At 44.3% G+C, this 15687-nt stretch overlaps 1 protein-coding gene across 1 annotated transcript in view; it reads right to left on the minus strand.

Annotated features, from left to right (window-relative positions):
- Window positions 1-1885: 1885 nt before the first annotated feature.
- C1QTNF12 (C1q and TNF related 12) overlaps window positions 1886-15687 on the minus strand; it is a 30894-nt gene continuing 17092 nt past the window's right edge. The window contains exons 5-8 of the mRNA XM_087701983.1: window positions 9640-9748; window positions 6640-6730; window positions 4298-4376; window positions 1886-2561 (exon numbers count right to left, since the gene is read on the minus strand). Coding sequence (XP_087558109.1) covers window positions 2463-2561; window positions 4298-4376; window positions 6640-6730; window positions 9640-9748 — 378 coding nt within the window. The 3' untranslated portion in view covers window positions 1886-2462. The remainder of the gene's footprint in view (window positions 2562-4297; window positions 4377-6639; window positions 6731-9639; window positions 9749-15687) is intronic.

Consider the following 15687-nt stretch of genomic DNA (forward strand, 5'->3'; position numbering starts at 1 on the left):
GTGTCCTTTTTCAATTAACACGATCTTGTCTCCCAGCCCTAACTCAAAATCTAAATTTTCTGATTAGATTTAGTCAGTATAACTATTTCAATCCTTATATCCCAGACTTCCTTTAGGGAGGAACATTTTTTCTCAGCCACTTCGATTGCTCTCCAGAATTTCAGGTAAGGAAGCTTTGCTTAGCCTTCCCAGAAATCTGAGAATTTAAATTGGGCTTTTCTACAACCAAAGTGCATGCATTTTCTTTCCAAGCCTCCTTTCCAAGACATTTCTGGAGGTTCCTGCAAAGTTACCCCTTTAGAAATTAGGTAAAAGTAAAGGTTCCCCTTACACATATGTGCTAGTCGTTCTCGACTCCAGGGGGCGGTGCTCATCTCCGTTTCAAAGCCGAAGAGCCAGCGCTGTCCGAAGACATCTCTGTGGTCATGTGACCGGCATGACTCAATGCCAAAGGCGCACAGAACGCTGTTCTCTTCCCACCAAAGGTGGTGCCTATTTTTCTACTTGCATTTTTTACGTGCTTTTGAACTGCTAGGTTGGCAGAAGCTGGGACAAGTCACGGGAGCTCCCTCCGTTACGCGGCGCTAGGGATTTGAACCGCTGAACTGCTGACTTTTCTGATCGACAAGCTCAGCATCTTAGCCACTGTGTCCCTCTTTAGAAATTACTCAAGGTCAAATTAGCCACTCCTAATAAAATGACTAACCAAGAATTTTTCGCCCAGGCATAAATTGGCTCTAGGTTTGCAAGCGATTTTTTGAACATTAAGGTCAATCTAAAAGAGTCCAAAATCTTCAAACTAACGAGAAGAGGATCTAACAATGTCCTGCTTTGAATAGGGACAGAGAAGAACTCTCGGGCCATCCTCAGCGTGTCACACAATACTCAGGATGGGAAAAGCCGGAGGGCTTGGCTGCCCTCCTGATGCGTTTCCCACAATCATCTGGTTGGCTAGTTCCGAACAGAAGACGGAGAACATAACAAACATTTAGTTGGTGCCAGTCCATCGACTTGTCCATGGCAGCAGCTTTCCAAAGACTAAACAGATTTTTTCTGATCCCACCAATCTGGGAGATACCAATACTATAAAGACCAAATCTATTTTGTGCCCAAAATCATGACTTGTGGCTATCAGCATTTCCGAGCCCAACACTGGGATATTTTCCCATGGAGATTCTTTTTTGACAAGCAGATTCCTAGAGATCTCCCGTGCTGGGTCGGCAGGATTTAGCTTTCAAGTCCAGAAAGGTTCCAGACTCCGGCCACGATCTATGGCTTCTCTAATGTACATTTGTCTTCTTCTGTAGACAGGGAAATGAATACCTTTCCAGGTGAACCCTCGTTGCAGGTACCTTTAAGTTAGAACCCGAGGCATTCCTAGAAACCAAAATAATACTAAAAGCACAGGGCACTTTTATTTTCTGGTGTTTTGACTTCCTGAATATATGGGACACATGGGTGCTACCCATAAGCTCTGAGGCCCAACATATTCTCAGCCCCCTTAGCAGGGGTGAAATTCAACAGGTTCTGACAGGTTCTGGAGAACCGTTAGCGGAAATTTTGAGTAGTTTGGAGAACCGGTAGTGGAAATTTTGAGTAGTTTGGAGAACCGGTAGAAGAAATTTTGAGTAGTTCGGAGAACCAGTAGCAGAAATTTTGAGTAGTTAGGAGAACCGGTAGCGGAAATTTTGAATAGTTCGGGGAACTAGTAGTGGAAATTTTGAGTAGTTCAGGGAACTAGTAGTGGAAATTTTGAGTAGTTCAGGGAACTAGTAGTGGAAATTTTGAGTAGTTCAGAGAACCGGTAGCGGAAATTTTGAATAGTTCGTAGAACTAGTAGTGGAAATTTTGAGTAGTTCGGAGAACCGGTAGCAGAAATTTTGAGTAGTTAGGAGAACCAGTAGCGGAAATTTTGAATAGTTCGGAGAACCGGTAGCGGAAATTTTGAGTAGTTTGGAGAAACGGCAAATGCCACCTCTGGCTGGCCCCAGAGTGGGGTGGGAATGGAGACTTTGCACTATCCTTCCCTTGCCATGCCCACCAAGCCATGCCCACCAAGCCACACCATGCCCACCAAGCCACACCCACAGAATCGATAGTAAAAATTTTGAATTTCACCACTGCCCCTTAGCCTTATTGGAATCACAGAAGGAAAGATTTCCTTGGATCTCGGAACTAAGATGGAAAAATCTGAATTTGCCAATGGAAGGAAACGATGTCTGGGTTTTGGGTCCCCCGTTGAAAACTATCCTCTCTCTTTTTCTCTTGGATTGTTGCTAGGCCTCCTTGGGGAAGTGGGGGGGGGAGAAAGACATTTGCTTCATTCGGCTGCAGAATGCTAACGGCGACGAGAAGGCAGGTCCTTTGGGTGGGCAGGGTTCCGAGTTCAAGCTTGTCCATCAGATGGCCAGACGAGTGTTTTCTTCCCACCCCACTTTCTCCGTTACAGATTGCCTTGGGAGTTAGATTCCCACAAACATGCCCATGAAGTCCGATCCATTCTGAATGGTAAGGGGGGCTCCGGCGCTGTTGTCCACAAAGATGGAGGTGTATTGTCCAACCTGCGCCACGGATGCCAAAGGAAGAGGGGAGAAAGGAAGAGGAAAAATGAATGAGACATGCATGTTGGCTTGATCGACAAATCAGAATAACAGAAGAGTTGGAAGGGACCTTGGAGGTCTTCTAGTCCAACCCACTGCTCAAGCAGAAAACCCTCAACTTACACAGTTCGTTTAGTGAATGCTGGCAGTTACGAAGTTACTGAAAAAAGTGGCTTTGTGACCATTTTTCAAACTTAAAGACCGTGACAGCATTCCCATGGTCATTTTGCTTGGACTTGAAGACTTCCAAGGTCCCTTCTAACTCTGTTATTCTATTCTATTCTATTCTATTTATTCTATTCTAGTCTAGTCTATTCTGTTCTATGTTCTATGTTCTATGTTCTATGTTCTATGTTCTATGTTCTATGTTCTATGTTCTGATTCTGATTCTGATTCTATTCTATATTCTATTCTATATTCTATTCTATATTCTATTCTATTCTGATTCTATTCTAATTCTATTCTATTCTGATTCTATTCTAATTCTATTCTATTCTATTCTATTCTATATTCTATTCTATTTCTATTCTATTTCTATTCTATATTCTAATTCTATTCTATTCTATATTCTATTCTAATTCTAATTCTATTCTATATTCGAATTCGAATTCTAGTCTATTCTATATTCTATATTCTATATTCTATATTCTATATTCTATATTCTATATTCTATATTCTATATTCTATATTCTATATTCTATATTCTATATTCTATATTCTATATTCTATATTCTATATTCTATATTCTATATTCTATATTCTATTCTAATCTAATTCTAATTTTAATTCTATTCTATATTCTAATTCTATTCTAATTCTATTCTAATTCTATTCTAATTCTATTCTAATTCTATTCTAATTCTATTCTAATTCTATTCTAATTCTAATTCTAATTCTAATTCTAATTCTATTCTATTCTCATCAAAATTTGAACACTTGGCAACTGGTTCATATTTATGACGGTTAATCAGAGTAGAGCTGGAAGGGACCTTGGAGGTCTTCTACTCCAACCCCCAGCTCAAGTAGGAGACCCTATCCTTATAGGGGTTGCAGTGTCTTGGGATCATGTAATCATGTTTTGCGACCTTCTGACAAGCAAAGTTAATAGGGAAGCCAGATTCACTTATCCAGTGTGGCAAGGAAATTCATAAAATGGGGCAAAACTCACTTAAAAACTGTCTCACTTAGCAATAGAAACGTTGGGCTCAGTTGTGTGGTTGTATATCGAGGGGTACCTGTACCATTTCAGACAAAGGGCTGTCCAATCAAATCAAACTTTCTAGGGAGCTCAGAGTTAGGGCTTGATGATGACGAGGGAGATGCAAGCAATTTGAAACCAGGAGTCGGATGAGCAGAGCTGGGCTATCAAATGGATGAAATCCAGAAGTCCTTCGATCTCAAATGGATTCCCAGAGCAACTAATTGAATCCTGATGACACCTCAATTCAGTTGGTCGCAAAAGATCTCTGACATAACATAACATAACATAACCGTCTACCTGGTGTCCCTTTGGACACCCAGCCTTTAGCTAGTGCAAAATTCCTAGAATTCCCTGGTTGGAACTGGACTCCTTGGACAGGACAACTGGACACACCCGGAGAGCGTGTGGCTGGCAGCATTTGGACGCAGAAAAGAGATGGCGGGCAAAGTTCTTGGAACTCACAATTCATCTGAACCATCTGTTGCATAATCCTTACCTGGAGCTGGAGCAATCCGTGAACGTAAACGGTAAAAACTTTACTGTTGCTTTCCAATCCAGCGATCACCTCCAAAGATCTAGGCAGGTGCAAAAAGGAGGAGACAGTCAGGATGTAACTACTGAGATGACATCAAATAGGAAGGAGGGTCTCAGATTGACAAGCTTGACCATATTTTCACAGATTAAAAGACTCTGGTAACCTCCAGTGCTTATTGGAGCACTACAAACGCTGCCTGAGCCCTTGTTCTCTCCTGCCCTTCACAACACAAATTCTTTAGCCGATTCTGCCCTAGGTTTCTATAAACCAAGAGACCGCCTCCTGCCACTTACCTCCCAACGACCAACAAGATCTCACAGGTTGGGCCTCCTCCGGGTGCCGTCGACCGGACAATGCCGGCTGGCGGCTCCCTGGGGGAGGGCCTTCTTTGTAGCTGCGCCGGCCCTATGGAATGATCTACCCGTAGAGATCCGGACCCTTACCACTCTCCCGGCCTTCCGTAAAACCACCAAGACCTGGCTGTTCTGGCAGGCCTGGGGCTCTTGATCAATATCCAGCCCCACTTAGACAGAATGGATGGTGCATAATTTTAATAATTGTATCTTTTATCTTAATTTTTAAATGTTTTTTTAATCTTGCCTGTAAGCCACCCAGAGTCCCAAGGGAGTGGGCGGCATACAAATTTTATTAAATTGAAATTAAATTGAAACATAGTTGTTGTGGCCCACCAGCAGAGCTGGTAGCAGACTCAGACAGTGAGGAGGTTGGGGAGGAAGATGGGCCAGCCCTGGAGTCTGGGGAAGGCTCGGATGAGGGCCAGAGAGGGGGCCAGGGCCGTCTGACTATTATCAGCTGCCTTTGAAGTCAGAGATCAGTGGAGCAGAAGAACAGCGGGAACCTGTTCCCAGTGTGCTCATGCACAGAGCTGCCAGGAGAAGGGAACAGCTAAGGAACAAAGGCCGACTCGGGATTAAAGGCACAGGTGGATGGTGAATGGCCCCTCCCATAGGGAATGAAGAGCAAAAGGGGAGTGGAGTTTGCAGGAGACAATTAGTTCGTTTAATTAGTGTGAAGATTTGTTTGTGACTTCTTGCCAAGCAATTGCTGCTACAGCATGGCGTTTGGAAGATATCGGCTTGGCAGCTCTCCAAGCCTGATAAAGATCTATAGTTGTGAAATCTCATGAAAGACTGTTGGCTGGAACGTTGCTGGAGAGGAATTACTCTGCTCTATCCTATCCCATCCCATCCCATCCCATCCTGTATTCTATTTTGTTCTGTTCTGTCTATCCTACATTCTGTTCTATTCTAGAAAGTTTTCTGCCTTCCCTTTTAAGCTTAGGATTTCCCAGTGGTCTCCAATCCAAATGTTAATCAGGCCTGGTACTGTTTGGCTTTGAAATCAATCAAGGTGAATTAGACAGGTGGACCAACGATCAATAGATTTAAAGATGCTAATAAGTACTATACTGTACGTGTCACTATTAAACTGTGATTCTTAACTAGGAGGACTTAGTTTCATTGTAAAGAGCATCTTTAACTGTCTCTGCCTCATCCTCTCATTTTCCTGTCTGTAACTTCCAGATAGTGGGATGCGGTGGCTCAGTGGCTAAGACACTGAGCCTGTGCAGTTTGGCAGTTCGAATCCCTATCGTTGCATAACGGAGTGAGGTCCCGTGATTTGTCCCAGCTTCTGCCAACCTAACAGTTCGAAAGCACGTAAAACATGCAAGTAGAAAAATAGGAACCACTAATTTTGGTGGGAAGGTAACAGTGTTCCGTGCGCCTTCGGCATTGAGTCATGCCGACCACATGACCATGGAGACGTCTTCGGACAGCGCTGGCTCTTCGGCTTGGAAAAGGGGATGAGCACTGCCCCCTAGAGTCGGGAACGACTAGCATATGTGTACAAGGGGAACCTTTAACTTTACATTTACTGCCTCCAGATAATGGCTGCTATAGTATTTACTGAAATACAGTTGTCCAAAAGAGGCTAGTGAAAACCCCAAAAATATAAAACTATTTTTTTAAGTTTGTGATGCATTCATGCATGTATGGGCCATGGAGCCAAAAGAGGCCCAATGAATTCTGCTGAGAGGCTACCGAGATTGGAAAAAGGATTGGAGGGAAGGAATAAATTGGAATGATGGGACAAGAGGAAGAGGACGCTTATCAAAATAGAAACATATATAAAGAAAGAGCTCATAGCATGTAGGAAAGAGAGTTCCTGCAGAAAGAAGAGGCAGGAGGAATCAAATTAAGATGCCGAAAGGTCATATGTGGTAGATCTCCATAGTTCCTGGATGAAACAAACCCACAATTCAAGGAATTTGATGCACTCACGTATATCGGTGGCAGAGGGATTCAATGCAGATCAAGACTCGGACATTGTCTCTGGCTCGAAGTTGCAGTTTACTTTTCAGCTCACTGTGGTCTTGGAGAGAAAGAAAGAAAGAAAAAGAAAGAAAGAAAGAAAAAAGAAAGAAAGGTTGAAAAGAAATCATTTCTGTTTTAAGCATTCAAGAACATTCAGTGCAAAAGGAATGGATTTTCCAGCATTGGCCTTCCAATCGGTTTTACATTCTGACCACGATTCCTTGGCTGGTTGAAAGAAATGGTATTTCACCATTTCTTGAAAGGTGCTTCCCATTCTTCTCTCTCCCCCGCCTTCAGAAATTATAAATATGGTTGGGGGCAGAAAGCAAGATACAGAAGGAAAGAAAATAACTGTATTGGAGCAATTTAATAAAAGCAGTAAGACTAAGTTCTGTCCCCATAGGTGCAATCTGGAGCAGACCGTCTCTTAAATTAAGACCTACCCCCCCACTCAAACCCAAATCTTCCTTTTTTTTTATTAACAAACATGTAAAACACACACACACAAAACTTAGACGTACACCACATTTACACAATACAATACGAACAGGGGCTTCCTGTTCTTTATAATAGCATTTATCAATCGATACCGCACACCTTATATTATTTCCCCTTCTATTGTATTTCATTTGGATTTCACCATTCTTAACCCTCTTATTTTACTCATAACTATTATTTTTTTAGTTTTGTTATATTCCTTCATTGATTTTTGTTTCTTTCCTCCATCCACCTATACCATTTATCCCATATCTGGTAGAATTCTGATTCTTCTTTTCCTTGGATTTCTTTAGTTAGTTTGTCCATTTCAGCACAATCCATAACCTTTCTTATTAATTCATCTTCGCTTGGAATTAATTTGTTTTTCCATTTCTGGGCAAAGGCAATCCTTGCCGCCATAATTATATGTAGGGGGCAGAAAGCAAGACACAGAAGGAGAGAAAATAACTGTATTGGAGCAATTTAATAAAAGCAGTAAAACTAAGTTCTGACCCCATAGGTGCAATCAGGAGCAGACCCTCTCTTAAATTAAGACCTATCCCCCCACTCAAACCCAAACCTTCCTTTCACTTCCCAGGACCAACGAGCAATTTCAACCAAACTTGGTACACAGATGACTTACTCTTTGGAAACAAGTACTGTGGGGGTAAGACACCGTTAACACATCTCGGGGTGGGGGAGTGTTCTGTTATGACACATCCTATTGTGCCTTCAAATGGCTTCTACTGTACTGCTGTAAAATGGCTTCTACTGTACAGCACAGTGGAATTGCCATGGTAACAGCTTCATAGTACTCCATGAGGGGGCACCCTTTGGTGAGGGGGAAAATTCAACATTAGAAATTACATTTCGTCCGGAAATTTTCCCCCTATAAATAAATACCTGGGCAATGCCAGGTTATCAGCTAGTTTGATATAACAGCAGAGAAATCTCTGGTGGATGAGTGGCAAATGGGTCTTTTTAAGGGGCTTGAAATGCAAGTGGGAAGTTAAATGTAATATTGAGGAACGATCTTATTTGTCTTTTTTGGGGGAGGGAGATAGCAATAGTAATAGCTGCTAGACTTATATGCCACTTCACAGGGCTTTACAGCCCTCTCTAAGCAGTTTACAAATGTCAGCCTCTTGCCCCCAACAATCTGGGTCCTCATTTTACCCACTTCGGAAGGATGGAAGGCTGAGGATGGATGGAAGCCAATCAATAGATTGGCTTTGGAGATTGGACTCATTGTATTCAATTAATCAGAATTGATAAGAGGTTGTATTAAGAAACAAACGTGAATCTTTCATCTGGGACCAATTAAGGTTAACATTTGGAATGATTTGGTGAATATTCTATGAGTTGATTACAATAACAGTTTGCGAACAGGGGGTTTTGGAATTTCAATCTTGTCTTTCTTTTATCCATATATATATATATATGCAGTGCTTGTGTGTGTGTGTGTTCCAGCATAACTCTGGAGCGCCTCGAGCGATTTCAACCAAACTTGGTACACAGATGACTTACTCTCTGGAAACAAATACTGTGGGGGTAACACACTCCTAACACCCCTTGGGGTGTGTGTTCTATTACGATACAGCCTGTTGTGCCTTAAAACGGCTTCTACTGTACAGCGCAGTGGAGTTGCCGTGGTAACAGCTTCACAGTACTGAACAAGGGGGCTCCATTTGGTGAGGTGAAATATCCAACCTTAGAAATTACGTTTGGTCCGGATATTTCTCCCCTATAAATAAATACCCCGGCAACGCCGGGTTATCAGCTAGTTATTAATAATAGCTCTTATTTCTTTTATACTTTTATATATATGTTTATTATTATTGTTTTTCCTGTTAAATATTTTGTTATGGAGTATAGATGGCAGGGAGATGAAAGAGTCCGAGAAAGGGAAAACTGCCCAAGAAGGATAAAAACAGACTTGGCTAAAGCAATTTGAATGCTTGGAGCTGTCCAAGGTCCTGTAGCTTCAGCACCACAGCAATGTGTAACTAAGCTAGTGGGTGAAATCCTGTGTCCTTGGCCATCTCGGGCATCAATTAGATGCTGTTGCTTTGACTTTCTCACACAAATAACACACGCTGTGAATCTCATCCACTTCCTCACTGTTGTCTCAAGAGGAAAACAGTGGACAAAATTAGCCACTCTTCCTTTTGTTGTACACAAAATGTTTTTTTGTGCAACATGGTAAACTTGGTATAAAGCAATAATTATAAGCATTTGAAAATAATGGATAAACCAACAGAAGAGTTTTGAATGTGTGTCTGAGTGTAAAATCTACACAACAAGCTCTTCCATTGATTCTATTCTATTCTTTGAACAAAACACATCTCGTGTTTTCTGGCCATTGATCTCTGGCCGGATAGATTTTGGGGTTGTGTGGGTAACATTCATTCTCTTAAACCAGAAAATTCCCCGTGGAAAGAGGGGGAAAAAAGTGTTTGAACCATACCTTAAATAAATTCTATCACTCACCTACATGGACGTTGGCTGAAAACTGATAAATGCCAGATACCGAAGCTGTAAATCTCCCAGTTGTTAAGTTTAATCCGGATCCTCGGAGAAAAGCTCCTTTGGCTAAAGGCTGTGTGAGAAAGGAGGAAAAAAATAGAATTGAAATGTTATTCACACCTGTTCAACCAATTCTTTATTCCCATTCCTTAATATCCCATTCCATAATATGTAATCAAATAGGTTTATATACACTATGTCTGTCCTCAGCCTTTCCAATTTTCTTTCCCCCCAAAAAAATTGCCTTTAAACTTCCTGAAAACTGTAAAGGTAAAGGATCCCCTCGCATATATGTGCTAGTTATTCCCGACTCTAGGGGGTGGTGCTCATCTCCATTTCAAAGCTGAAGAGCCAGCGCTGTCCGAAGACGTCTCCATGGTCGAAACACCCCACAAATAGCCCAATAACGCCCCTAAAAAACAGCCTGAAAAACAGCCCCAAAATGGCCTGAACCCCCCCCCCCCAAAATGCCCCCGAACCAGGCACGCACATGCCGGCCAGCTGGTCCTTGGGTTTCCGATGCTGGTGGTGGGTTCCTGCCGGTTCGGCCTGCTTCGGCCGAACCGGTAGTGGTATAGCGGCCTGGGTCACTGGAACTGGCAGCGACCTAGGCCTGCCACACTCCCAAACCGGTTTTCTTATCACCACCATCTTCTTTTTTAGTTCCGCACATGCACGCATCCAGCCTGTGAGTGAACCCGCATTAAAGCCGGGCAGAACCCACTCCAGGGGCGCGTGCATGCATGATCCAGTTTGGGCACTCGGTGCTGAAAAGGTTTGCCATCCCTGTCCTAATGTTCAGAAGTTTGCACTTTCCATTCTCCAACGTTTCAAATTTAAGAAGGATGAAGGGGGAAAATCCCAAAAGCTTTGAAAGAAAAACAGCAGATCTAAATGGACAAAAACCTGGAGACCTGTTGTTGTTTTTAAGTCCGCAAAACATCTGTGGGATTTCAAAAGGAGCCAAAAAAAAGTCTTTTTTTTAAAGATGACTAGCTCCAAAGTGCTCCAGGCAATCTCACACCTCCCTCAAGCAACCTTAAATTGCTTTCTTCTGCAGCGGTTAACGCTCTCGGGGTCTTTCTTTCCCTTGTTGTTTTATAAAGTGTGTCGGGGCAATTGAAGAAGCCGAAAGCCACCGCTTTAGCGGCACTCCGGCAAGCGACTCATTCCTAGACAGGCTGCGTGCAGGGAAGATTATCGGACTTAACTTAAAATAAACCCAGCATGGCATGTTTATTGTTAGTTTTGGCTCGTGCAATGCGGGTTTGGCTCAAATTCGGGGGGGGCGGGGGGGAAGAGAAAATGAACTTTACTGAACTTTTTGGAGGGGAGTGGAGGGGAAATCTATTAATTAGGCACCTTATTATCGCCATAATAAGATGCCTAATTAATAAGCGGTATAAGGCATAAGGGACACGGGGCGGCTCGGTGGCTAAGACGCTGAGCTTGTCGTTCAGAAAGGTCGGCAGTTCGGTGGTTCGAATCCCTAGCGCCGCGTAACGGAGTGAGCTCCCGTGACTTGTCCCAACTTCTGCCAACCTAGCAGTTCGAAAAAGAACATTAAAAAATGCAAGTAGAAAAATAGGGGCCACCTTTGGTGGGAAGGGAACAGCATTCCGTGTTAGTCATGCCGCCACATGACCATGGAGACGTCTTCGGTCAGCGCTGGCTCTTCGACTTTGAAACGGAGATGAGCACCGCCTCCTAGAATCGGGAACGACTAGCATATATCTGCGAGGGGAACCTTTACGCCCCCTCCTCGAGCTTCCATGTTGGCCCTTATCTTGCATCCAAAACGGGCCCCATGGAGGCTCCTGGGAGGGGTGGGGTGGGAGGAGCAGGGGCGGAGGGGGGGGGATTTGGAGGTTCTCTGAACCAGCCATAACGTTAGCCACAGGTTCTCCCAAACCCGGGCGAACCTGTTGCAGCCCACCCCTGGTTGCAATCCCTAAACTCCCTGTATGAATCAAACAGCCTATAATGTCCATTTGCCAAAAGGTTATAACAGATGTGCATTATGTCTATGATGAAAGGCTCCTGTATTCAGTGGTGGGTTCTTACCGGTTCGGACTGGTTCGGCTGAAGCGGTAGCGGTTTAATGGCCTGGGTCGCTGGAACCGGTAGTGACCCAGGCCTGCCACGGCCCTGAACCGATTCCCTGGGTGGCGCCATAGTTTTCCGTTTTTCGCTTCTATGCATGCGCAGAATAATTTTTATTACACTGTGCATGCACGCGCGGCGCGCACCCAACCAAATCGGCAGTAGTGCCTGTCGGAACCCACCCCTGCCTGTGTTGTTATAAAAGTATAACCAATTTCATTTATCTATTTTGTACAATGACAATAAAAACTATACTATAAAGCTTGGTTTTTCCCCCCAAACTTGACAACTCTACAATGAGTGGACTTCAACTCCCAGAATTTCCCAACCATTATTGGAGAATTCTGGGGGGATATTTGACGTCCCCATATCTCAAAACTTGCCAATTTTTTTTGGGAGGGGGGGGAGAAAATACTAGTTTAGACAGTGGACGAGGAAGAAATTAGACTTAAGGTTCTCTCGTCTGGATATTCTTTGATCCCTGCTAAAGTTTACTCCCCTCTTCTCTGGAAATGGCAAAGCTTTCTGACAGCTCCAATTTCTTGCCTGTTTCATTAAAACCATTTTTTTTAAAAATATATCAGAGGCAGTGACTTAATTCCCCTCAAAACCGCTGACTTGAACATAGAAAGCAGTTTTCCGGCACCAGTAAATTGCCGCTTGAAAAAACATTCCTGTTTCTTCACGTCTCTCGCTCCCACTCTCTCAACACACGCACAAAGAGAGAGAATTAACGCGGCGCTCTGGGAAGGAATGGAATTAATCGCGATGCGCTAATAGGTTAAACTGCTCGCCAGTTAGAACAATCTGCCAGTTTCCCTGACACAGCCCTTAAGCCCCCAAGATTGCAAAATTGGTTTAATTATAGCTGGGGAAGGGGGATGCAGCCATAGAGATACTTATGTGCGCCAGCCCTGAATATACCCACCCACCCCCCACTTCCAAGCGCAAATATGATCAACTTGTGGCATTTGGGGCGCTGAATCTTTTTTGGGTTGCAACATGGAGTCGCCATCCTTTGTTTAATTTGGGGCAACGGACAAGCCAAAATCCCTTTTCTTTTAGTTCCGCCTCGTTGCTGATTTCTCTTGAAAAACTCCCACGCGCTAAGGAAGAAAACCTGAGACATAAATCAGAGCCATCCTCGTTGGGCTGATTCCTCTGTCCCAGAATGCTTGGCTATTCTTTCCCTGGGGGTCGCTTGGCAGTAAAATCCCTGTTTGGCTCTTAATCTGATCCCAGGTTCAAACCCCCAGCATCCTCTGATCCAGTGGGGAGTTCGGACTGGTTTGGCCAAACTGGTCATGGGTTGGTGGCCTGGGTCGTTGGAACTGGCAGCGACCCAGCTCTGCCATGCCCCCAAACCGGTTCTCCCGGCAGCACCATCTTGTTTCTTGCTTCTGCACATGCTTAGAGCATTTTTTTTGCAGTGCGCATGCGTGCACAGTGCACATCAAGTGCATGCATGGTGCACCCACAAGTGAACTAGCAGTAGTCCCTGCCGGAACTCACCCCTGCTCTGATCTCACGTCCGAGCTACAAGATCTAAGAGAGAAAGACTTGATGGTGTTTGGAATCAGTGGCCCAGGGGTGAATAGGATGATGCTGGAATAAAATATTCATTTTCCTCAATTGTAGGACCGGGTGAAAATGTCCCACAAAGGTTGCATTAAGGTAAAGATTCCCCTTGGACATATGTGCTAGTCATTCCTGACTCTAGGGGGCAGTGCTCATCTCTGTTTCAAAGCCGAAGAGCCAGTGCTGTCCAAAGACGTCTCCCTGGTCATGTGGCCGGCAGGACTCAACTCCCGAAGGCGCATCAAACGCTGTTCCCTTCCTACCAAAGATGGTTCCTATTTTTCTACTTGCATTTTTACGTGCTTTCGAACTGCTAGGTTGGCAGAAGCTGTGACAAGTCACGGGAGCTCACTCCATTATGTGGCGCTAGGAATTCGAACCATTGAACTACCGACCTTTCTGATCAACAAGTCTTAGCCACTAAGCCACTGCGTTCCTCCAAGTTTGTATTTAACCTCCCTTATCAAATTCTAATGCATTTCACTTCCAAACCAGCTAAGATTCCTGCTCTCACTCTTTAGAATTCTTACCAGCTACCTTATACTTTCTCAAAGCATTACATGCCTACCACAATTTTCCCATCCTCCTACACCTGAATATTTCTCATCTGAGCACAACCAGAAAAATACAGAATAACAGAGTTGGAAGGGGCCTTGGAGGTCTTCTAATCCAACCCCCTGCTCAGGCAGGGAACTTTATATCATTCCAGACAAACGGTTGTCCAATTTGTTCTTAAAAATCTCCATTGATGGAGCACCCACAAGTTCTGGAGCCAAGATCCACTGATTAATTGTTCTCACTGTCCGGAAATTTCTTCTTAATTCTAGGTTGCTTCTCTTCTCGGTTAGTTTCCATCCATTGCTTCTTGTTCTGCCCTCAGGTGATTTGGAGTATAGGTTGACCCCCTCTTTTTTATGGCAGCCCCTCAAATATTGGCACCCTGCTATCACATCATCCTTAGTCATTCTTTTCATTAAACTACATAAAACCTAATTCCAGCAACCGTCCTATGTTTTAGCCTCCAGTCCCCTAATCATCTTCGCTGCTCTTCTCTGCACTCTTTCTAGAGTCTCAACATCCTTTTTTTTTAACTAAGGCGACCAAAGCTGCATGCAATACTCCAAATGCGATCTTACCAAGGCATTAACAAGTGGTATTAGCGGTCCATTAACATTCTAAAGTGGTATTAAATCAGTATGGTAGGGTGGCTGCTGTTTACTCTATGCTAGAAGCTGAAGTGATATGGAAGATTATTGTTCTGAGCGAGGCTTCCCAGGAGCCTGAAGCAAACTCCTTGTCCCGACAAAAACTCCTTTTATTCATTCACTGTGAATTCTGCTCATTCACATCCAGCAAAGTCTTTTCAAGGGAGGATTTACAGTCACAGACCTTATCTGGCTTGGAGAACTACCAGGCCGATATCTGCAAAACTTGGCAAGGTGTGTCGGACAGTCACGAACCAATTAAGTGAACTAATTGCCTCCTGCAAACTCCACTCCCCTTTCGCTCCTCTTTTATTCCCTCTGGGAGGGGCCATTCACCATCCACCGGTCTCCTTACTCCCAAGTCGACCTCTGTTCTTTAGTTCCTTCGTCTGGCCACTCTGCACATGCACACACTGGGAACAGGCCCCAGCTGTTCGTCTGCCTCAGTGATGTCTGACTCCGAAGGCAGCTGATAATTGTCAGACGGCCCTGGCCCCCTCTCTGCCTCCGACACAGAGCCCTCATCCGAGCCTTCCCCAGGCTCCAGGACTGGCCCATCTTCCTCCCCAATCTCCTCACTGTCCAAATCTGCTGCCAGCTCTGCTGGCTGCTGGCAGGCCACAACAATTATCTAGTCTAACTCCTTGCTCTGCATCTGGTATAAAACCCCTCTGCCTTCATTTTGTTTTAAAACCCTCTTTCGACCAATGTTGGGCTCCCGATATTCCTCTCCTCATGCTCCAGAATGGCTTTTTTTTTTGGCGCCTTAAAAGATCAACATGCGTGAATTAAGATTGTCATCCCTCTCTTAAATTTGGGCAGCCATCCGCTCTCCCGGCAGGGATGTTGTCCAAGTGGCTTAGGAGAAAACCTACTTTAAAGCCACAATAATTGCACTTCGTGAACGCTGTTCGCTGACGGAGGATCAAATGCCCATTAAGAGACCTGTGGCAGAGATGGCGGCGGACGCGCCCGCCGAAGAATGTTTTGAAACCCTCATGACAACAGGCCTCGTTTTCTTTTCATCGCCCCCAGCCAAGGGCTCTGTCATCGGGCCTGGCAGGGCCCACAGGCCGCCGTGCCTCGGATACATCATTGTAAGGAATGCGCTTAAAACCCATCTGGC

The sequence above is a fragment of the Thamnophis sirtalis genome, unplaced genomic scaffold, assembly GCF_051295495.1.
Source record: "Thamnophis sirtalis isolate CommonGarterSnake01/CBP01778 unplaced genomic scaffold, rThaSir2_p1.2 scaffold_15, whole genome shotgun sequence".
NCBI classification, from domain to species: Eukaryota; Metazoa; Chordata; class Lepidosauria; order Squamata; family Natricidae; genus Thamnophis; species Thamnophis sirtalis.